General features: G+C 34.0%; 1 protein-coding gene across 1 annotated transcript in view; it reads right to left on the reverse strand.

Moving 5' to 3' along the window:
* Positions 1 to 24,616, reverse strand: part of LOC143230784 (protein meiotic P26-like) — a 37,784-nt gene extending 13,168 nt beyond the window's left edge. Inside the window, 4 exon segments of the mRNA XM_076464921.1 lie at positions 10,896 to 11,009; positions 11,247 to 11,453; positions 15,240 to 15,491; positions 24,565 to 24,616. Of these exon segments, the coding sequence (XP_076321036.1) occupies positions 10,896 to 11,009; positions 11,247 to 11,453; positions 15,240 to 15,473 (555 nt within the window). The 5' untranslated portion in view covers positions 15,474 to 15,491; positions 24,565 to 24,616.
* Positions 24,617 to 26,393: the final 1,777 nt, after the last annotated feature.

The following is a 26,393-nucleotide window of genomic DNA, read 5'->3' on the forward strand; positions in this document are numbered from 1 at the left end:
ATCACAAATGCAATTTTTTTTCCAGTGTTTTCAGTTTCTTTTGGTGGATTGAACCAATACTTTTTTGCATAAAGTACAATAATTTTTAAACCAAAAGATATTTCTGCGAGGATTAAAATTTGGGTTTGAAGTTAATGAATTTACCAACAATTTTAGATGAGAATCAAAGTTAACATAATGTGTGTATTGTGAGAATGGATAACTGTATGGTAGACTGCAATACTGTTTTGAGTAACATCTGTTTCAGGAAGGTAGTTGGCCACAGGATAACATGTTTTAAGTTGGTCCTACAAGGACATTTTCAGTTGTCTCTGATGACCCTTAAATTCAAAATGCTAATTGTTTTATTTCTTAGTTGCATCTCCATCCCACATTTCAACTCTTTCATGACCTTCCTACCTCATGATTATCTGTACCAACAAACTGAAACACTGTCTTAAACTGCCACAGGGAGATGAAGTTTGTTAAATTGTCCAAAATTAACTTTATATTCATTTAATAATTTAATCAAATGACAATTTCAGTTTCCAATTTTAATTTTTAAAAAACTGAAAAATCAAACATGGCAGAAGGTAAAAACTGCTTTATCTATTCATTAAACAGTTATTCACTAAAAACTCAAACAAATGAAATTTACTAACAAAGAAGAGATACATTAATGTTTATCATAATATAAAAATTACACTTCTGCTTTTACTAGTCTCACTGTCACAGATTCAAGTTATACTCAAAAGAATGTTTTTTAGCACTTTCCAGCCTGGTTTCTCATGTTCTTTACAAGGGTAAGTTACATCAGTACATTAAAAACAAGTCTGATAACTCTCTAAATAACCTATAAAATTGTATTTGAAATGTTCAGATATAGAGGTTTGTTGAGATATGAATATTATCAACATGCTTTGGAGAACTAAAATTCTTATTTAGCAAGTATAGATATTTAAACTTTGCATAGATTAAAACCTGTCACTATATGAAATATAGAAGTAAAGCTGTGTTTTTCTATATATATATATATTTTTATGGTTTATTTCTATCTTAAATAGCTTGAAAACTGCAATTCGTGAAGTTCTGGAATCAAACTGTAAAATCCAACTGTATTTTTGGTTTAGAATTTACAAGCTTGTAAAACTAAAATCAATTATATTACCTGAAAGGTAATTTTTATCTCACAATGAATTTGCTATAGTGACCTCTATTTCTTATATGGACTGTAAATTTCCTAATTTTTTTTTTTTTTATTTGTTACATCAAGTCTCTTTTTGTCATATTCTTACTATACAAACAGTACTTACTGTGTGCTTGTGTTTCACATACAGCATGTACGTGTGTGTGTATCCACCAACTTGTCCTTATTCTTACACATCTTTCAATCTTTAATTATGGAATGCTAACTGGTTTTGTAAAATTGTTGTGAGCTAACTGACTCTTCTACACAGACTCAGTTGAACTGATTGACCAAATGACCACTCTGTACTCATTTAAAGTCATTATAGTTTTGATACTACAGGGTGTTTGGAAAGTCACTGTGCAATTATATATTTATCAACAGACATGTTTCAATATAGAATACAGGAGGTAAATATGAATGACAATTATAAACAATGTTGAAAGTGACACCCATTGGCATCAATACAGGCTTGGATCCTTCTTATTTTGTTTCTGAACACCACTATCAGTTGCTGGCTTGAAATAGACTGAATGAATGCTGTTATTGCTGCTTTCAAGTCATCTGCACAGTGACTTTCTAAACACACCCTATACTAGCTTTTAATATAGTACAAGTATCTTCACAAAGTTATGGATACTTTCACTAAATTCACAGCTCTTTTACGTACAACCAATTACATATTTAATTAAGTATTCTTAATACACTGAAAAAGGTAAAACTACTTTTATCTAAAAAAATCTCAAATTTCATTTGCATAGTTTCTATAATCTCCTAAATAAAGTTCAAATGTTTGTTTCCACTGAAACTTTATATTTTGTTATTTTCACTAATCCTAACTTTGTGTTATATATGTAACCACACACACACACAAAAAAGAAGTTATTTTACCCTTTTTCTCTTTCTATAATTACTTCAAACTGTAAAATGAAACATTTGTTTATCACAAGTAGCTTTAAACTCATAATAGTATCCATCTATTTATACTTAAATGTTACTGTTTTAACCCTTTCGTGATGGGCTTGATATAACAAAGTTAAATATTTATACATACTACATCAAAAGTTACAGTATGTATACCTTCACATACTACAGAAGTCTTCTAGTAATGATCTCAACTTTTAACTATCCTAAATATTAAGCAATAAACACAAGTTATGCTTTTCTTGTTGTTGTAGAATGACTACAAAGTATAACACGAAAACAAATCTTATAACATTATACATTTACGCACACATACACACATTTATCTTAATCTTCTAACTGTGCCTGGCTAACATAAAAAAGGTGCATTGAATTAGTGCACATCACTCGTGTTACTGTATCCAGTAATATAAAACTGACCTTGTTTCATAAAATTACAAAGTGACCTGTCATGGCTGTGCTTTAGTGGATTAGTATTTGGTAAAAGTCTCATTTCAATTATTATAAATTATATATCTATACAGATTAGTCCAATTTTCAAATTAAAATCTTAAAGTTAAAAAGACCAATGGCCCTTAAAAATTCAAAAACACAACTGAGGCAGACAGTCACTATCACCAATGACACTGTCCAATGTCAAGGGTGAACCATGGTGAATATCTTTAAAATGGTACTGTCCCTCCCAATCATAATGACAGTAAAATGTGGGCTACTGTGATCTAAGTGTCACACAGGCCACACATTGGTGCATCAGTACCAGATGGAAGAAAGTGATAAGTTAACAAACTGTGACCAACATGTAGCCTAGCCAGAATAACTTCCTCCTCCTAATCTTTACAGAAGCAAGACGGCCAACTACTGTGGAGCCGAGCCTTGAATGCAGGACCGTAGTCCATGTATAGGACAAGCATGCCAGTGATAGTACCAGAGCAGACACTTAGCTGCAATGTCAGCAAGCTTGTTCCTGCAAATACCAACAAGGCCTAGTATCCACAAAAATGGATAGAAGTAGATGACACAGAGAAATGGGCCAGTCATTTTAAAATATCGACGAGAACAGGGCGAGAACTAATGCGAAGAGATTCTAGAGCCAACAGAGAGCTAAATGAGTCAGTATAAATAGTATAATTCATGTATTGCATAGCTTCTATGTGAACCAGGGCAAGAGAAATGGTGTACAATTCAGCAGTGAGCACAAACTGTAGAGGGGACTCTGTGTGCAACAACCAAATCACAACAAACCACGGTAGAGCCCACACAGTCATTTGACTTTGAATCACCTTTCCATTTCCATTTATTAAGTGGAAATGTAAGGATGGTTCGAAAGATGTTTGGTCAATAGAATGTGATGCTTCCAATTGAAAATATCTGCCTTCTTCAGATGACTCAAAGAAAGGTCACATTTGGGGATGGTGATTAGACATGGTGGGATGGGCTGATCAGTGAATAAAGATATACTATCAAAGGACAGACCCAATTCATTCAAATACACCTAAATACAAAAACCAAAAGTAGCAATTGCACTACTATCTACTCTGAAAGAGCATGACCCACTCAGGAAGGAAAACACAAGCCCAAGTGGAATGCTGTGGTAACGATTGAAGTTTTGAAGTATACATTAAAGACAGTTGCAAATGGTGGAGGTGTAGAGGGGGTTCATGAGACTATGTACAAGCCCTGGACTGGGGAAGTGTAGAAAGCCCTGATGCAGAGCCAAAGTCCCTGATGATGAAGGGGATCCAGCATATTAAAGACCAAGGTCCTGGCAGAGCCATAGACCAGAGACCCATAGTCCAGTTTTGATCAAATGTGGGCACAATATATAAATCTGCTCTGTAAGAGGTGGAAGAGATGACATGGAGGATGTTCAGTGCCATTGTACACTTAACATGGAGCTGCTTAATGTGTGGAATAAAGGTCAGCTTACAGACAAAGATTAAGCCCTAAGAACTTTGCCTCAGGGACCACGGGTGATAGAAGAGATGCTAGAGGTGTATTTAATCCAAGATTCCTTCTGGCTTTGACATCTGACTTGCCAAGAACATGCATGGGCACACTGAAAGGCAATGCAGTTTAAAAGTATTGGATACCTAAGAAAGGTATCCCAAGCCCATTATTTACTTTTCCTTGCCACGTGGTAGGCAGGATTCCACTAAGAATTAGAATAGTGTGAGAAACGTGTCGAGGTTTTAGAAGTACAATGAGCAGCTGCCTGGATAATACAGTCTGTCTCTACTGCCACACAGTCGTCTATCGATGGCAGGATCAAGTTCTGAGAGAGCAGTGAAAGAGGGCCAGTTGGCCTGGTCCAGCTTCCATAGAGGCTGAGGTTTGGGTGACATCGACCATGGCCAGTCTCTCTCAAAATGACAGGAAATGATCTCTGCCCCATGGGTTACCATCACACCTCCAAGAAAAGTAAGAGAAAAGTGAAGGAGAGCAGATAGAAAGATCAAAAGCAGTAAAAGACTGACTAGGTGCATAAACATAAGTACAAGAACCAGTACTGAAGAGAGAAAGGTTATGATCTGAGAGCATATACTCTATGGAACAACCCCTCCCAACAATCTAAGCACCACCCTGGAGGTGCTTACATCAATTAAAATCCCCCAGGACTAAAAAGATTACTGTTTAACAAGGGCAACAAGGTCCGACTAATCATAGGTCTCTCCAGACAACAGGTAGAGAGAACAAACAGTGATGGTTCAACCTAAAGAAACACGGATGGTTCAATGACCGACATGAGATGTGAAAGTCATTGACATTGAGCCTTTTTTGCAACAGCAACAGGGAGTTGTTCGATGATGGTATTAATCTTTACACTGAAAAGTGTGGCACCCAAAATACAGCCCTGAGGGACTCCAAGTTCTTGTAGAAAACAATGGGAAAGTGTCAAACCCACATGAACTCGGAATATCCTCTCCATAAAAAAAATTAATAAAAATAGGCAAATGGCCATGTAACCCATATATATGGAGGTCTCGCAAAATGCCATACCTTCATGTTGTATCATAAGCCTTCTCAATGTCAAAAAATATTGATACAAGATGTTGTCGTTTGAGAAGGGCTTCTCTGATTGATGTTACAAGTCAAATCAGGTGGTTCATGGAGGATCGCTGTCATAGAAAGACACATTGGGTGGGAGAAAGGAGGCTGCTTGATTTGAGGAACCAAACTAGATGAGAATTAGCTATCCTCTTTAGGTCTTACAAGGAAAGCTTGTCAAAACAACTGAATGGTAGTTTGAAGGAATCTTGGGATCCTTCCCAGGCTTAGAGAAAAACAGGACAATAACCCAGTGCCAGGCATCAGGAAAACGTTCTCCTGCAGATCCAGTTAAAAACAATCAGAAGAACAGCAAGAGAAGCAGGAGACAGCATAGCATTTTGCAGTGTACATCATCAGGTCAGACCAATGAAGGGCCAGTTTGAGTTCCACCAGTGTAAAGGGATGATTATAGTCATACAAATAATCAGCTCAAAAGGAAAGAGGTGATCACTCTGCTTAAGTGTTGATCACTAAGGAGGCAGAGGATAGAGCAGAAGTGCTAGATTCCTGACAAAAGCTTTCACCTAGAGTATCAGCTGCTTCCTGGCCATCAGAGAGCAAGATCGAGAGGGGGGGCAGAATTATATTGCCCACTGATCTTTCGAATCTTGTCCAATGCGACTTTGAAACTCATGATAGATGTATGCTGGTTTGTAAACTTGATCTAACATTCCTTCTGGCTTTGACGTCTTACCCACTGAACATATGCATGGGCTTGCCAGAAAGCGATGAGGTTCAAGAGTGTGAGATACCTACGAAAAGTACCCCAGGCCCGTTTTTGAGCCTTCCATGCCATGTGGCAGGCAGGATTCTACCATGGATGAGGAAACACGTCAAGGATTTAGGAATACATTGAGCAGCTGCCTCTATAATACAGTCAGTTACTGCTGCCACACAGTCGTCTACTGATGGCTTCCAGACAATGGTAATATCAAGTTCTGCAAGAACAGTGAAAGAGGGCCAATTTGCTTGATCCAGCTTCCACTGGGGCACTTGGGTCATGTAGCATCGACCACGGCGAGCCTCTGCCATAATTATAGGAAATTTATCACCCCCTCGTGGGTTATTGTCAACCCTCCATGAAAAGTGAGAGAATAGTGAAGGGGAGCAAACTGAGAGATCAACAACAGTAAAGGACTGACTAGATGCATGAAAATAAGTGTAAGAACCCCCTTCTGAAAAGTTCTGATCAGAAAGCCTACGCTCACGGAGTGACTCCTCCCATCAATATCAGCACTTCCCAGAGGGGATGATGTTCATTACAGTCCCCAGGATGAAAAAGGGAGACGGCAACTGTTCAACGAGAGCATCAAGGTCTGATTGATCATGTCTCTCCAGGTGACAGGTAGAGAGAACAAACAGTGATGGTATAGCCCAAGGAATCAAGGATGGTTATGGCCTCCAAGGATTTATCGAGTAGCAAAGACAGGGTAGGCACATGCTGATCAACCAACAGTGCCACCCCTCCACACACTCATCCATCACACAGCCTATCATTTCTGTATAAAGAAAACTGCCAAAAGGTGACTGTATCAGCAGGTTTCAGAAATGTTTCCTGTAAGGAAAGACAAAGAGGATGGTAGGAAGCAATAAGTGTTTTGATGTCATCCAGATTAGAACGCAAACCTCAACCGTTCCATTGTATCAGGGTGGCCATTTTTATTTATGTGTAGGCAAATTGGGTGGAGAACCCTTTAGATTACGACCACATCTTTTTCCCTTACTGTCCTTATTCAAGTAAGGTCTATCAACCTCCATGGACCCTGCCCTGGATCAATTGGGCAGGTCTTTGCTGTTGGAAGGGGATTCCAGAAACTGAGGACATGAACAAATTGTTTTGCATCTTGGGGCGAGAGAAAAAGATGTACCTGAGGAAGTGCCTGTACACGAAACCAAAGGAAGTGAATCTTGGGGTTTGCTGGAATAAATATTAAGGACAGGGATGGGTGTTGATGATTCATCAACTTTTTGAACCATGAAGACCAAAAGAATCATTTTCAAACCATATGAAAAGTCTTTTGACCTCCACTACTACAGTGGGAACTAAGTGCAGCAGCATACGCTTGAGATGAAGTGGTGGACAGCAACTTTCGAGCCTCAAGATAAGTCATGTTATGAAACGTCTTAAAATGCTGCACTGTTTTTCTTCCAACCATTTATGGCAAAAACGAAAGTGGGATGGGTGAGAGCCATTGAAACTGATGCAATGAGGGTCCGTTTTACACTCATAGGCATCTTGGTCCTTGCCACTGCAACAAGCACACGTCAAGGAACCACGACATGATGTCTTCAGATGACCAAACTGCTGACACTGGAAACATCCGAGAGGGTTTGGAATGTATGACCATACCTTACAATTAAGATAACCTACCTTGATGGTGGCAGGTAAATGCAGTGATGTAAATGTTAGAATATGGACATTGGTTGGCATCATAATTCTGTCCTTGCAAGTGGAGAAACTCCTTGGGTAAAGAAACCAGTGAGAATCTCTGACTCTGGGATGTTCTTCAAATCCCTCTCAACAATAACTCCTTGTGATGAATTCAAAGTAGCATGAGGAATAACCTCAATAGGTATATCCCCAATTACCTTCGAATGCAAGAATTTCGCTGTGCTGAGACGTGGATGTTTCTGCCAATGTCATTACAGCAAAGCTTTTTGACTGACTTTGGAGAGCCAGCATGTCCCTCTACTCCCTTCTTAATGAAAAAGGGAGACATTTCCCCAAAAGATTTGTCTGAGAGAGAATATAGTATAAGAAAATGAGGTACAGGTGTTACAGATGTTGAAGATCTTCAAGATGTGGTCATTTACCTATGGACTGTTTTTTCACTATCTAAGTTTTTATTTGGAGGATCCATAAAAAAAAGAAAAGAATTATCTTGGTGCCCACTGACCCCAACCACCATGAAGCCATATAAGGGGAAGCACTACAATGGCAAACAAGGACACTGCAGCAATGCTAAGGTTTTGTGACCACTATACCTAAACACGAGTATCAGATACAATATTCACAACACCTGTTTTTATTTGAGAATGACCAACTCTGGTACTTGGTTGACCCTAGCCCAAGTGAACCAGCTGACTGATCCTAGGGGGACCACCCCAAGGCTGCCCATTTGCAGGAATTCAAGGCCAAACTAGGGAGTTCAGGTTGGACTCCTCTCCTTCCCTTCACAGGTCATGTTGCACGGCAAACCCATGGGTGGATGTTCAGATCCCAGAGGAGGTAAACATAAAGAACATAACCTTCCTTGGGAGGTCTCCTCACCACACACAGGAATCCACACCAAGGGGGACACCCTCCCTTGAAAAACAGAAGTGAATTGCTTGAAATTACCAAAATTTTAGAATCAGATGTTAAAAAAAATCAATGAGAAAAATGAACTGAAAATGTGTATTGTTGAAATATTACTCAATGATGATAATTTGTTGCCTGAGGAAGCATTAGGAGAATACTCTAACATCTCCACTAGTCAATAAGAATTAAGTGATAAAAATCCATTTGAAACAAGTAGAGCTTGAACAAGTTTGCATCAAAATCCAGAAAGAGAAAGCCCTTATCAAAGCAGAAAGTGAATGTCGAGGTTGAACAAACCTGCATCAAAGCCAAGAAGAAAAGCAGACTGAAAGTCATGGAATTTAGACTCTGATTGACCAAGGTAAAACAAATTTTCATTCAGTCTATGTATTAAAGTATCTCCATTTAACAAAAACGAAGCTGATAAATATTTCCAACATTCTGAGGAAGTTGTCCAAACCATGGAATGGCCCATCGAAAAATGTCATTATTACATGACTAGTAGAGACTAAGAAGTTGATGCAGCTCTTTCTCTGGAAAACTGTAGAGATTATGATAAAGTTAAACCAGTTCTTCTCAAAGTATAAGAATTAGTACTAGAGGCTTACTGCCTGAAGTTTTCAGGTTATTGCAAGTAAGGCTGCCAAACTTATATGGAATTCACCCATGAAAAAAGAAAAAGAAAAAAGGGGTTATTCTGATTGATGGTGTAATTCTACTTACATAGGAGAAGTTTTAAGAAACGAAAACAATGATGTCTAATTGAAGAATAATAAATTTTGGAGTAAGACCTACTGTGCTAATTAAGGGTATATCATTATTGTTGGGAAACAATTTGGCTGCAGGAAGTGTTATTGCCAAACCCAAAGTGGTTAGTCAGCTGATCACTTTCATCTAAAGACTGTGTTGTTGTTGAGGAGGATCCAGATGCATTTTCCTTGTGTGCTGTAATTTGAGCTCAGGCTGACAAATTAAGCTGAAAACAAATGATAAAAATATTTAGATGACATTATGGATTTGTCGAGACATTTTTCAGTCTAACATGGATCTTGTGAACAACTATTTTACTGACAAATCTTTGGTGAGTGGCAATGATGAACGTGACAGATCTGATTCACCTGGTGAAGTTCTGCTTGCTTGAAGTAAAGTAATTGACAAACAAGAAAAAGATCCACAGGTCTCTTCACTATTAAAATGTGCACTCTGAAAGAATGAACTTTAGAACATTTCAAATGGTTACTTTTTTAAAAATGGTATGCACATGAGAAAATGGAGACCACCAAATGTGCCAGTTTCAGAGAATTGGGCTGTAGTTTATCAAAACAAAACTTTTTTGTTTGATCAAAAAAATAGTACTCGTGTTTAAGCACTTTCACGTTATCTAATTTTATTATTATAAGGTTATTTGTATTAACTGTATTACATATTGTCACAATTTATGAAACTGTATAATTCTTTGACATTGTATTAAAGTATTGTTTGCAATATGTGTATATAACATCATAGCTAAAAATTGTCTAAAGCCAATTTTTAATTCTCCAAGGAGGGAGGTGTAACCGATTTCCCATTATACATTTATTTTAATAAGTTTTATAACTTATACACATAATGTACAATAATTTAAATGTTTCTGTATAATACAAAATACTTGTCCACCAAATTATAGATAAGATTGGGTTAGTTTTATAGTACCAGATATGGTAACATAAGTGAAAGTGCACCATCTTGATGGAAGTTATATAATGTTACCTTAGCACAACTAGAAGGTTAATATAATAAAAAGTAAAAAAAATAACATTATGAGACTTAAGCTACTTAGGCTAAATATTTGTATTTTTGTTTTTTATATAGTCACTCTAGCATGAAAAAAGTTATGTCTAATTTCCTAATCCTTTTATGATAATTACGGGGTTGATTAGCTGGCATACCCCACATAGGGTACAGAAAATAAAATATAAAATATCACTGAAAACAAATGCTCGAGGTGTATTTAGGTTTTAGAAATTACACAGATAGTATTTGAGATTTTTGGTTTTTAATCATGATATGAAATTAGTTTGTACTTTAACTAGTAACTAAACAGACTTAATATTTTTACAAACAAAACTTTAGTAAAATTTTTTTCATTAAAAAATTGATATTTTTCTCTGCAAAGGAAGTTGTAATATTTACTTAAAGTTTGTTAAATTATATGAAGGAACACACTATATCAAAATTTATAGTATAAATAAGTAGTGCACGCAAATGTGTACATTATAGCAAGCCTGCTGTGAAAGGGTTAAAGTGGAGGAGAACATAGTGTTCTATCAGTTTATTTTCCTTTTCTGTGACAAAACTGAATTTTTAGATATGTCATGTTCTTGCTAACCACTTTGTTATTAAAGTTTCTCTTTAAAAAGTCTAACTTTATATAACTATTTGCAGAAAACTAAAAATAAGATCATAGCATGTAGCTACCTCACAAGTATGACAGTAAAACTTCATGGTCTCGCCAACATGATTTAGACATTCAACAGGTTTATGGAGGATTATCCCATCTCCAGAAGTTTTCATTTCTTCAAAGGAAACCACCTACAGAGTATATAGATACTGTTAATTTTCCCATCACTAAATGTGTTTAGTTTTGTCAATATAAAATCCCAGTGTCACATTATATTAGTTTCTAATTTCAAACTTAAAAAAAAAATGTAAGTCTTGTTTGACAAGTAGGTTAATATATAAATGAATTAAATTTTTAATTTTTTAAAAATTTTATTGTATAATCATAAGAAAAACTATGTTCACAAAAGAAGACTAGCAGTAAATTACCTTGTGATTTTCGAAACACCTCATATACTGGTGAGCCGTGACACAATTAGAACAAAGGAAAGTGGCACAGTCACTACACCTAGCAACAGCCTTTTCTTTGGCCTTGCAACTGGTACAGATAATCTGTGTATTCTCAATGGCAGAAATATCCAGTTGGTTGCTGGTCACAAAATCCAATGGAAGTCCAGAAATACCTTTGGAATATAACTAAAAGAGAGATTTTCATTCTTTTCTGAAGCAAATATCAATTAACACATGAAGAGCACATTTTCATTACCCTACACACATGCACGAAAAATATATTTAATAATAAATCTAAATTCATAATATTAATAAATGAAACTTACAGTTAACAACAAAACACCTGTATAAAAAAAACATTTAAGGCTTACCAGTGAGTCACTGCAAAAATATACAATTTTCAAATATGGAGCCAACTGTGTTCTCACAAATCAAACATTAAAGGTATCATACTATAAATGAATTCTTTGATTATATGATACAAGAAAAACTTTTATTATCCATCTTCACTCAATTTTCTTCTCCATAGTAGTAACTTTTTTCGGAAGGCTGCAACCTTCTCTGCAAGTTTCAGAATGTGCATCTTGCTTCCCTGCATTAATTTTTTCAGAGAGATCACACAGGTGTGCTAATTTTGACAAAAAATCAGTATCCAAGAATATTTTTAGCACATTCATGTTCTTCTTCCAGATAAGAGTAGAGTTCCTGTTTTAATTCAAACATAGAGAACAGTACATTCCCACAGAAGTGCCACTGCAAGCTACAGTAATACAACAAAGATGCGTGCTCAGATCTCATATCCTCACAGTTTTTTTTGTTGTTTTTTAAAAACCTTACCTTCTGTGGCTGAGTTTTTATAAAATTCACCATTTTCAACGCACTTTCCAGGATTAGGTTCAGTGGAGAACTTGGGTATTTTGACGCAAGAGCTTCCATGCGGATTATGCATTGGGTCCAAAGTGCATTAAGAATTTTCTTTGTATGAGTGCCTGCAATCCTCCATAACAGCTGAACATAGAGTGACCACCATCGGTACAGTCACTAATGCACTTAGTCCAGTCTAAGTTGTTTTCACACATAAAACTGTCAAGGATCTCAAACAACTCTTGAGCCTTTGTACCTGCAGTGATACTTTTACATAAGAGATCGTCCACAATTTTGTCACCATCTACAAACCGTGTGTATCAAAATCCATTGAGCATCCTTGTTACTATCCATCATCTCATCCAGCTGTAACTCGAATTCCTTCCCTTTCATTTTGTCAGTTAGCTGATTGTTGAGGTCTTTGGCCATGTGTTGGATTCTACAACTGGTAATATTGATGGATAAAGGCACCTTTGAAAGCAATCTTCCTGCAGGTTCACCAACCATAATGTTCATCATATCCACTGCAGCTGGTAAAAATCAGTTCTTCTGCAATGGTGTGAGGCTTTTTACATTTCACGACTATATGCCACCTTGTAGGATGCTAACAAAGCATTGCTTAGTATCAATACTTGTTTCAAAAATGTACCTTTCTTTCAATTCTTTTAACTTTCTGGTAAAATAATCACAGGATTTACTAGCCATGTTAGGATGACTGGTCTCTAAGTGGTGTTTTAGTTTACTTGGAAGCATGCACTCTGGAGCAAAAACTTTTAAACATAATACACACTGCAGACACTTCATGATTGACATCTACTGAAGTAAAACCAAAATGTAGATAACTATCATCATATCTCTAATTCTTCACAATTTTGTCACTGGTATATGGTTCACCATCCTTTTCTTCACCCCCACACTTCTTAATATAATGTTTAAAAACCTTTCCATTTTTATGCACAAGGACTAAAAATCAACAAAATAATTCACTGAACTGCACTAGACCTTGCAGACATGATTACAACATCCTTCAGTTATTTCAATTACTGATGGACCTGGAGATTTAACAGGTATTTACATACAATATCTAAGAAATAAGAAAGTTCGAGAAGTTACTGGCATAGCCAAAAGTACAAGTAAACAAAAACATTTAAGAATGTCATCTAAAAGGAATATAATCTAATGTTAAAACTGTGAACTACCTTGAGCTAGTGGTGTTCACGGTGTCCAAAAGATGCCAGCATCTTTGCTGTATTTGCCTTGAAAATGTGAAGTATTCTGCTGTGCTCTTGGGCATCACAGTGCATAGTTTGGGAACTACTGAACTATGTAGTCGTTTACTGCTTGCCATAGGTTGCTAAGCCTCAGATTTTATACACACACAGTGAAACAACCAAAAACCATAAGTTACTCATCACTACCATACAATTCAACTAATTTATTAAGCTATATTTTGGTCTAAACGATATATTGAATTTCAAGGTCACCAAAGTCTCACCATACCACTTGGAATCTAGCATCAAATCAAAAGAAATTTGCTACCCCAATATATCAAAGAGGCTGAGAAAACCACTATAGAGGCATTCTGAGCTTTCAGTCAATTACTCACACATCACATACAGAAATAAGTATATATAACCACTTCCAAAAATGGAAAGAGGTGGTCAGGTGGACTACTACTCAGTAAATATAGCAATACTTCAGCAAATAAAAAATTACAAGAGGTTCTTTTTCTAGATTCAAGGGTGTCATCAGTAATCTGAATTCCTAATTTGTAAAACATTTTACTTTGTATTCAGACATTACAGACATCTAATTTGAACCAGTGCTACATTCAATATGCAACACACACAGGTTAAGATTTCTTAATATTTACTTTTAAATTAAGAAATTATCTAATGGAGAGTACTAATAAAAGTTTGTAATCTACAATTTGATACCAAACCTACTGATAGATTAATAAAATAGTTGTTCAATAAAACTTGGAATGCGAGTCAACAAATGCAATGACAGTTTTCAACCTGTGACCAATGTAGAAAACTATTTTTAATGTCACTCTGCCAAAAACCTTACATTTGTCTTGTTACACTTATTAGTATAGTTAAAATCCTGCCATCTGTTTAAGTAATATTTGCAACATACATTAAAGTAAATATACACAAATCTTTCTGTAATCTGTATTGACATGATTAAAGAAACTGTACCCTAAACAATACAAGCTATATTGGTAGCTTGTAATAAACAACCAATATACTGAGCTAAAGATACTGTTATTTAAAAAGATATAAAGGTGAAGATGTACAGGCATCACTGTGAATTATTATGTAATAAACAGCCACCAGGCTACAATCTCACATACCTAACTTTCCACTAGATCACTCTATTCACTTGAAGGTTTTCATCCATTCACTTTCCTAAACAAAACTATATACCATTTGCTCACATTACTTCTTTGAAAACTATACACTGACACACAACATGCATATTCTGCTCCATCTAATGGTATTTAAACCTTGCCTGTAGATATTTTCATTGCTGGGCTGCATTAGTAATTCAAATCAGATGCTGTGTCATCATATAAAATGGTGAGAATGAAGGGCTGTAATAATGAAACTGCAGACAAAACCGCAAGAGAAACAAGATATAATTTATTATATTTTCAAGAAATAATAGTTTCTTAGAAAGTATACTTGATTTTGGATTATAAAAAAAAAATATGAAAAATCAACACTTACACTGTTCTACATCATGACTCCTTGGAACTGTGCAAAACAATGCATGTCTGAATTTTTTTTTTTTAAATTATACTAAACAAATGTTTAAAAATAATAAAATATAAATTAATATTTTTGAACTAAAATAATCAGAATTATTATTTTTGGTAAATTCTGAAACTTATGCTCATATGCATTTCATTTATTCCTAAAAGGTGTAACCCCAAATATGATAGAATTAATTCATCTTTTTCTAAACTACAGCAAAATGCAATTATATATGGTTTTAGGCAGTTTGCTAATCCAGAAAGTACACTAGGATAAGCTACGGCAATATTATACTTGTTGAACCATAGAACTGAGAAAAATACTGTGTATAATAAACCATTAAAGATACCTTAGATTCTTGTTTACATTCTGGGCAAGTTAAAATATCCAATGTGTCACATGGTTCCAAATCAAGCTGTTTGTTTCTCGAGTCGAGCAACTCTTTTTCTAAACAAGTCTCACAAAACACGTGAAGACATGAAAGAACCCTAGGTTGCTTCAATTCTTGATTACAAAGGTTACAGAAGTGGTCATTTTCAGGTTCTGGAGATGACTGAAGTGGAGAAAGCTCATTGGATGCCATGATGAACAATCTTCACACCTATATAAATATTGAAGTCTTTTCTTAATCACAGTGTACACTAAAATATAGATGGTTTAGTAACCACAACCAATACAAGTTGCAGCGTAACTTACATATCAGAACTACGTTTTGATATGACTTGGCATTTTTTAGATAGTGTCATTCTACTGAAAACTGGTTAATTTTGGGAAGGGTACATTACAGACCTTTCTGATGCAAATTATTCCTACAATAAGATCACTTCATTAGGTTTGGAAATTATACGTCTCAGACAACAGTATTTAACAAATGGCTTAAGGAAAGACTGCAGGCAGGTAGAAGTGTGATTTGGATATGGAAACCTTATGATAGTTTTTTTTTGCAATGAAAATTAGACTGCAAGATTACTGTTAAGATACATGGTCTTTAAAGAGCATAAAAATGTTATATGGACTAAGCAGTAAGGATTTAATATTTTAATATAATGTACTCACAAACAACACCTTTATACTGTACATACACACTCACTTACACTAACCTGTCTATTAAGTTACATAAATTCATGCTTACACAACACAAGGGATTTCCATTCCACCAGTAAATGACAGAACAGTGAAGATGTATTAACCAAAATCTTAAATTATAATTATGAGATACAATGCACATCATAGATTATAATCTTGCTTACATGGTGTTTTTGTAAAATGTGTGTCCATTTTTGCATAGCAGTCACATCAGGCCATCTGCTGTGTTAACCAAGGGAAACTGAGCTCATGATTTTAATGTTGTAAATCCAAAGACTTACTGCTGTTCCAGCTTAGGACTGGAAAATTCATAATAGCAAAAGTATGAACTGAAAAAACATCTTTACCAATACTTATCAAACAACTGTGATGAGGCACAATTTCATGGACTGCTCATAAACTTTTCACATTAATAACCTTGCTAATCTATAACATTAGCATTTATCTTCTTGTGACTGAAACTGTGAAAAAAAACTGTTGGTTTTATAGGTTACATTCTTGCACATTACAACAAATATACACCAGTTCCAGATTAAAGCATAAGCAAAGCTACAGTTTATGGCCTCAATATATGAAGCCTCTTATTCACCTTTAAGAAACACCCCATTTCACTGTTTTTATCATATGGGGCTTCTTAAACTTAACATCACTTAGGACCTCAGCCTTCCATTATTTGACACTCACACAGACAATATAAACTCCTTGAGATTAGCAGTTCACTTTCCAGTTGAAGATTTTGCCCTTCTCTGTGCAGTAATTTTGGTTTCACATAAGCACCCAGTCTTTTATTAGTCCAAACCACACACTTTTTTTCATATCTCAAAAACTGCACTATTATTATACTCATTAATTTAAAATAAAACCTTGTTCAGCATGCAGTACCCACAAAGAACCTATCTCTCAAAGAAATAATTTAAACAACCAGAATCAGGAGATATTAATGGTGTACAATTCAAAGTTAAATGCCATCATACTGTAACTCAAGAAATAAAACACAAAGTTTTTCTCAGGTTGAACAAGTTTGGTGTTAAAGTCCTTACTTTTATATACAAGTCAATTCATAAGTACACCCAACTAGACTGATGAGGAAATGTTGTACGAGCAACTGAAGAAATATTTTTAGCATTAATCTATTTTTGTAAAAAGTTACATTTAAAATATAAAGTATTTGGTTTGAATAAAAGTATTAACCAATTAATGAAGTTGAAGACATACTTATATTAAGGCAAGCTCAAATTGATAAAATACTAGGTATCTTCTTGTTTTTTTTCTCAGTTGAGTCTCCCATTACTTTTGACTACAAAATATTTATTGTTGTTGGAAAATCACAAATTGAAATTTTGTCTTATTGTTACTTAAAATATTACATTTGGGTCATTTCATGTCAACTCATCCAGAAGCAAAGAACTTTTCCAAGTTAATATCAAAATTTCTTGAAAAAATTCAAGTAAAAACGTCATTTTGATTTATTTAGCCACACAAAATCCTAAAGCCTTACTGCATGGCTGAATTAATCAAAATGAAGTTTTTACTTCAATTTTTTCAAGGAAAACTATGGCATGAACTGGAAAGCCCTATGCAAGTTAGGATGAAATGACATTTTTATATTCCACCACATAAACAAGTTTTCTTATTGGCAATAAAATAATAAATGCAAAACTTTTGAGTTCCTGAACCATGAACCTTAAAAACAATACTGAAACCACAATGTCCGATTTACATAAATGCTAATAATTAAAGTACATCACTGATTTCAATAGAATAAAATGCAATCAAAACAAAGAATTTAAGAGCTGTTGTTTGTTATTAAGCACAAAGCCCTTTGTATAGCTTTGTGCTCTACCTACCAGGGGTGTCAAAACCTAGATTCTAGTGGTACAAGTCTGCAGACGTACCACTGTGCCACTTGTGGGCAGGATTTAGTGAAAGTAGACATTACTTTTTCATGCTTTGTTTTGAAAATAATTCAACCCTTAGATAAAGTTTCAGTTAAATTTTACTCTAAATAAAAAATTACACCTATGGTAGCCAAAAATTAAATGAGAAGAAATGACTCTCACTCATTTTAAAAGTTCACTTTGTTTGTAGTCATGTCTAGTGTACACACACTGATAATTAATTATATTTGAAAAATAATTCACACAACTACTGCACAATTAATAATCCCACTGTAATACATTATCTGAAATGAAGTAAATACTTCTTAAGATACTTTATGCTACAGAAAGTGATACAATTATTACAGTGCTCCGTTCATGAAATGATTCATTACAAAAGCAATACAGATAGAGATCCATGTAAAATTTATAATTACACATATATAAAATGTTAGTTTGTTAGGCACAAGTTATTTTCTTGCTTGCCCCTCCTTTTATACACAGTACATTTCTTTACTTGTCACACGCACATTGTTTTGAGTTTATGACTGAAAATATTTCATGTTAGTCATATATTAAAAATAATTTCTTTAAGTAATTTAAATTAAATGTATTTTTTAAACATGCTATTAACCAATATTGGTTCAAGTTCATAAACTGAAGGGTACAATTTTTTTATATTTTTATCTTCAATCATGTTTCTTTACTTCATAAAATTAAGTAACTTTTTAAAAATTCAGAACAGTGAATGAAAAAAATGGACATAGAAGATATATATTTCTTTAATAATAGTTCAAAAGATGTTCAGCATATAGAAGACAGTGCTTCGAATTGGGAGTATCTGCCATCCTCAGATGATTTTAAAAAAGATAAGAGGCAGGGATGGTAATAAGCCATAGTGGGATGGGCTGACCAGAGAAGTCAGCAATGCCATCTAAGTATAGACACAATTCAGTCAACTACACCTGGACACAAAAGCCAAGAAGAATAATGGCAAACCATCTATTCTGAAAGAGCATACACCACTGAGGAAGAAAAACCCCAGGTGGGATGCTGTGGTAAGGATCAGTTTTGAAGCATACTATAAAGACAGTTGCAAATTGCAGAGGTGAAGAGGAGGTTTGCAAGACTCAGTGTACAAACTCTAGACTGGAGAACTGCAGAAAGCTCCTGAGCAGATTTGAAGCCCCACATGGTGAATGGAGTCCAATATTTTCAATGCAGAAGTTCTAGCAGAACCATAGATCAAACACCCATAGTCCAGTTTGGATTGAATGAGGGCCTGATAGATCTTTAGCATAGAACATCAAACTGCTCCCAAAGAGGTGAAAATAAGGACAAAGAGGATATTCAGTACCCTTGTGCACTTGACACATCACTGCTTGATGTATGGAATGAAGGTCAGCTTACTGTCAAAGATAAACTCCAAGACCTTTACTTCAGGGACAACAGCATCATCGATACAGAGCTTAGGATCAGGGTAAATACCTGCATCGAGGTGGTGCATGTGCACTCAAGTTACCATGTAAAGTATATATAACTGACCTTTAGTCTTCCTTCTCTCATGTTTCACTGGACTTGTATTTTGTAATATAGTAATCCCATGTAATAAAGTGAAACTGTAACCATTCATTGCTAACCCATTCATTACAAATTATAAACATTTTTATTTTACTACAGAAATGATATCAAAATATGAAGCATTATATAGGCTAGATCTCCAACTGCCAAGTCTTGATCAATATTAATAAGACCCTGCAAGATGCAAGTATATAGTAAATTTTCTACTTTCTATTGTTATAGAATTTATACACCCTTGTGCAAATTAATTGAAACAAGGAAAATTACGATATTTTCAATTTTTTGCGTTTTATTTTTGAGAATCCAAAAATTACTTACAAATTAATACGATATGATTGCCTTTATTTTTCAGAAGATGATTAATCTGCTTTGACATCAAGACCACGACTTGACTGCAATCTTTACTAATTCTTGGATTGCAGTACCACACCTCAATTAGCTTATCTTTCTTGGTACAGTCTTTTCCCCAAAGTCTTTCTTTAGCAATTGCCCAAAGATTTTCAATAAAATTTAAGTCTGGAGAGTTTCCAGGCCAGTCCAGCACCTTAATTCGTGTTGTAGTCATAAAATTCTTCACAAGTTTCAATGTGTAGCACGAAGCTAGATCTTACTGAAAAATGCCAGATCCATCTGGAAATCTCTTTTTTCAATTCCTGAACAACTCTTCTCTGCAAAACTTGATGTACTGTAGTCCTGTAGTTCTATGATATGTAAGCCTCCGATGCCATAGTAGCTGAAAAGCCCCAAAACACCTTGTTCAAGGGATGTTTTATGAACTTATTGATGTAAGATTCTTGAATTTTCTCACCTGGAGATCTGCAAACATGCAGACTTCTTTGACCCTGTATGAAGAAACAAGTCTCATCACTGAATAACACTTTCCTCCATTGTTTTTACGTCCAGTTCTTGTATTTCAAACCCCATTTATACCATTTTTTTGTCATGAAATTGGTAAGAAGTTTTTTGACTGGTCTCCTTGCCCTTCTAATGCAATTTCAAATGATGTAATATTCCTCAAAATTTTGTCACATATCCCAAAAATAGATCGACCATACTGCAAAACACAGCTAATGATGCCGTCTGTATGAAAGAATGACTATTAAAGGAAATCAGCAGGTCCATCAAGCCTACACCGGCCGCCATGCTGAAAATATTGTAAAATGACCATTTGTTTCAAGTAATTTGCACAAGGGTGTAGTTTTTACATTGTCATGGTGGCTACTTTTGCTTTCTTCTCTAACATGTGACATCTCCTCTGCCCACCAGGATATTTCAGTATTTTAAGTAGGTGCTGAATTGGATGGGAGCACTAAAATATTCTCGAGTGTCTAATTATAAAAGTGATCAACAAATGCCACCAGTTAAAGAAATTAAAAGGTGATGACATCAATTGGACAAAGAAAGCTAGTTTACTTCCTAGATCCAAGCACACTTTCCATGTCTAGTTCTATTTGACTAGCATGGCAAAAATTCATCTTGACAGATACAGCCAATGAGCTATTCACTGATCCACCAGAGACGATCATTCACTTGTCTGTCCAGGTACCAAGCAGTTTTATTTGGTTGTCTAAATATTTTCACTATTCTTTAATTGTGTTTAAACTGGTTATTTTTCATGCAATTTTAAATTCAGTCAAATTATTGATTAAAGAACACTCCCCTTATTTCTTAATTGCCTTTTGATTGGTATTATTTAACACCATCATTTAAACAGAGTAAGAAGCAAATAATAACAGTTCTCAAAATCTGCACATAATGTCTAAGGAAAAAAAAATGTTGCCACAAGTGCAATAATCAGGACTTTGTCATATAAAATGCTGTAGTATATCCCCAATATATTTTCACACAGATTAGAATATGAAACCCTATTACTAATGCACTTTTGAAAGGCAGACCTTTATACATTAAGTGCAAACTGGGAAACTTCCCCATAGACACTTGATATACAAGCAAAGTACATGACAATCGTTCTCACCAAAAATAAAGAAAAAAAAAAGCATTAGGCTCTTACACTAATTAAGTACTTCTGGTGAATACATAAAATAAGGGGAAGCTTTACAAGTTAAAGCTCATGAATTAGCTTTGCTACATTACACGCATATGGTATTCAACTTTCTTAGCAAGCCAAATTCAAAATGAAACATTGTTTAATGCTAGGAAAATATGGTGAAACAGTCCTCAATTTTGTTTTCAGACATATTCCTCATTCTTCAAAACATAAAACTGAAATCATTTGCTCATTCACTACAAAGCAGTAACTTAAAAATGCCAAAATAATGTAAATATCAAGCAGTAAATTACACAATCCCCTTTTATACTACAACAAGCAACAATTTAAAATGCAACTCATTTGCACATGGTTTGACAGACTGCAGTTATTTTTGAATCACATTTTGATTAAACAAATGATTTATTATTTGAATTTATAAAGTGTAAAGGCAACTAGACAAAATTAATAATCTTTTCTTAGTAAATAATTGTCTGTTACAAAAGGGTAGTTGTTTTACAGATACAGTAAGGCCTACACATTCAAAACTATATTAATTTTTATAAATTTAACATTCATTTTGTTACAGTAATCAAATAATTTCAATCTAATTGAAATTTCAAATTACACTGTGAGGTAACAGTATTATTATATATTACTGTTATTTTTTTATCTGTTTAGTTGTGTAGAAAATCTTAATCCTTGGCATTGTTCACAAGACATACTGGTAAAGAAAACAAACCAATGTAAACTCCCAAACTATTAAAGAAATATTAACAGTTTCTTTTATTTTAAGCATAAATCTATGCAGAGCCATCTAGAGACAAAACTGTGACAAAAACTATTTATCACTCTGATCCTGTAAAATTAACACCTGCTACTAGTAATATTGGTTTTGGCACCCCATGGAATAGGTGCCCTAAACAGGGTTACATACTGTTCACTTCAAAAGTCACCCCAAAAGACATTAGAAGGTTAACTGAAAATGCAAAAAGGAACTTATGTCTCACAAGTTCATGTGAAAATGTAAAAATTACTGTAAAGGAACATCATGTATGATGTCTAAAGAACTAAAATTTATTTTTCTAAAATAAAAAGTATGTTTGCAAATATCTTCCATGAAATAGTCACTTAACGTGGCCTTAGGACTGGCTCCTTCATTTAGAAATAATGTTGAGAATTGTTGTGGTAATACAGTCATGAATGTATTTTTATGTAACTACAAAGACCTGATATCATAATCTGGCAAATTGTTTAAGGTATTAAATAATTATTTTTGTTAATAAAAATTAATGTTACAGAGGCTACATCCACAAAAAATGAAATGGTTTAAATTCATTTTAAGTTACTGTAGTTTTTTACTATCCACTAAATTTTCAATTATACACATGAAAAAGTTACAACTACTTAAGACCTTACATTACCTACTTAACCCTAAGCTACACTTTCAAATTTTAGACTTCTCAACTGAGGAAAAAAGAAATAAATGATAAGTACAGTCTTACACTAATCATCACTAACACTTTTAGGTAAATATATGAAGCATGCGACATATAAGAAACAGAAAACTAGCCTGATTAATTAGTGATAACTTACGTATCTCAGAACGGCTGTTATGGGTATTAACACTTTTATTAATGAGGAGAAAATAACGTTTCAACCTTCCTAGGTCATCTTTTTAACCTGAAGATGACCTAGGAAAGTTGATACGTTGTTCTCTTTTCATCATTAAGAGTTAATACCCATAACAGCCACTCCGAGATATATTTTTATTTCAATTGGGTTTCTCGTCATAAAGAATTAATGATAAATTAATATTTAAAGCCAAATTGTGAGGCTAAAAAAGGTTGTGCACATTCTAAAACTCAGAGAAAATAAACATTAGAACTACCATAAATCAGGGTTATCTCTACAGTGATGACATACCTGGAACACTATTGATTTTGTTGGCATTTACATGGATATCAGACCAAAAAAATGTTTTCAGATGAATCAGAATTTGTGTAGTTTTGGGAGATAAATGAAATAAAATTACTGCAAAAATCAACACTCAAATAAGAAAAAAAGACTATTTTCTTTAGTAACATTTCTAGCAATTGCTCTTTGTAAGACTTAATTCACTTTCCTACAAAGCATAAGGAAGAGAAATTGCTAAAGATGTTCCTACAAAAATTTTTTTTAGTTAAATGTGTTTGCAGTAATTTTCTTTTAAATGAAAAAAGTAGCAGTATGTATAATTAAACTAAGTCACCTATCACAAGTGTCATGGCCAACACTGAATATCAGTGTTGAACTTTGAAATGTATGTTTTGCTTATTACAGATATTACTATATAAATTTAAAATATTCACTTGCAATTTTATACACTTTTGGGGGTAGGGGATGGGAAGTTCTGTTACACAAGTGGAAAGTATTGGAGAATGGGTATCTTTGAACAAATTCATAGTTATTTAATAAGTTTGATAAACTTATTTTCATAGTCTTTAAATTTATGTTTTGCTCACAATTCATGTTCAAGGGCATTTACTGGCTTATTTGCTAAACTAGCAGTAATACTTACTCATCATATAAATATCAAACAAACGAATTACAATAAAATTTAATCAACAGTCTAACCATAAGCTAAGTTATATAAATTAAGAAGCTTATATAATACACTTAATTATAGTTTATACCATTTAAATAAAAGTATAATTCATTAATTATCACTTAATGCTTCATCAAAGGTTGATATAACACTGACAAATACTGGAGCAAAAATTATATTTTACCGAAATATAAGCTTATTTTATACATACATATTTCTACAAATGAAACATATAGTAATGTCTACAACTCAATCGTGTCTTCGACGCTAACAATATTATTATAACGACTCTTAAAAGTACATTAGGCTAAACAGTTAAGTTCAGAATGAAGTTAAACAGGAAGAAAATGGCGAACAGGTGCATGGGTGACCTTCTTCGATCTTTGCATGTTACTTGTTATACAGCTTTGAAATTCCACACCACACAACACAACATAATCTTCCACAAAATCTTTTGTAAAATACTAAATTAAAATCGAAAATCAAAACGCAAGTACAAATAACAACACTCATAGATACCTTTTGGGTGTAATGTTTAACGAAAGGAATCAAATACCTTTAACAAATTTATTTGCAATCTACTTCCATTAAAATCCAACATACGTACCATGCTCTTTTAACGCTATACACATGCGCAATAGCTAGTATCAGAGGTTTACACATTCGCCCGTGTTTTTCTTATTTAAATTTATATTAAACATAGTTTGGTGGCCTAATAAAACATATGTTTGAAAATATTAATATATCATATATTCATAATAAGTTGTCTATTAGTTTCAATAAAACATGATTGTTAATATATCGCCTTTTTGTTTTTTTTAATAATATTTATTATTCAAGTTTTTGTTGAATCGTAATTTAACTATAATTCAATTTCCTATTTATTATTGTTTAAACAGTAATTGACAAATGCTTACGTCATTATTTTTGCTTTTTATTTCTACTCGTATTTCTAGCATATTTATGTATATTTATTTTCTCACGTTCAATACAAAACAGAATTTCACTCTCCAACGTTTTGGTTACGGATTTTTATAAGGAGCTACTGTGGAAGTCTCCTTCAAACACATTTAAAAATTCCAAACTGATATTCTGGGGTGTGTGCATATACTAATAGAAATATAAGTTATATTTTCTTCAAAAAACACTTTGGTATTATCTTAAAATAAATCAATAAATGCCTGATTTCAGATTTCGCACAATTTATATTATGTTTATAAAAGTTTCAGCTTTCTCCTTATTTAGGATGTTGAGCAATAGACGCAATTTTCCGAAAAATGTGAAAACCGAAATGTTGATAAAAATGATAAACAATGCAACGTACGAAATTTGGTGTTCTTTTATTCATTTTTAATTGTGTTTAACAAATTTAATTTATCATTATATATTTCAGAAAACAAACGTTTTGTGTTAATGTTGGCTAGATATCGCGGATTAATGTGTAAAAATGTCTGCAATTTTCTTGAAAATTTAGAAAACCCTATAAAACGCAAGATAGGCGCAAATAGAAGGAATTTTTCATTGATTAGTAAGTCAATCATTTCATTTTTGTAAATAAGTAATTATTGAAGGGAGGGGGTAAAGGGCCAGAGAAAGATGTGATTGATAAGGATGTTATAGTTACAGGTAGTTCTTTAACAAGGCATTTAGATAGGACAGTCTATAAGGTAAATAAGAAGAAAAGAAGCAGATTATGCTACCGCTAGGGGCGGTTGTAGTTATTCTGGAGCCCCAAGCAGAATTCAGTAAATGAGGTCCCATAATGGTAAGAAAACTCAGAAGTAGATTAAAAGGCATAGGATCAGGGACTTATTTGTGTGGGGCTCTAGGCAATTGCCCAGTTTGCTCAACAGCTAAGACCACCTGTGCCCCTAATATAATAATGTAGGGGAAGATAGAAAGGAAAGATAATTGATAAGTACAAAGGGTTTGAAGAAAATTGCCATAATGTTGACAGAGATACTGCCCAGAATTAACACTGTGAATGAATTTATAAGTAGGTCACTAGGACTAAATGCTAGGCTTAGGTTAATATATATGGATGAGCAGATAGGCTGGTTGGACTTTTATGATCAGTTTAGTGGGAGGAATAAACCGTTTAGAATGGATGGTATATATTTAAATAGTGTCGGGGCTGGCTTGTTTGCTAAGGCTATTAACTCAGCTGTAAGAGAAGTTTTAAATTAGGAGGTGAGGGACAGGAAAAACCAAGTGCAAAAAGAATAATAGGCAGATAAACGTTTAGCATAAGAAATGAGTATAGTAGTAGTTATAAGGATAAGCACAATTGTTACTTTTGTAATGCTAGAAGTATAAGAAATTAAATAGATAAATTTATAACACTGGTAGAAATGAAGGGTTTTGGTATAATTGGAATAACCAAAA

Source organism: Tachypleus tridentatus, chromosome 10 (genome assembly GCF_004210375.1).
Source record: "Tachypleus tridentatus isolate NWPU-2018 chromosome 10, ASM421037v1, whole genome shotgun sequence".
In the NCBI taxonomy this organism is placed as follows: Eukaryota; Metazoa; Arthropoda; class Merostomata; order Xiphosura; family Limulidae; genus Tachypleus; species Tachypleus tridentatus.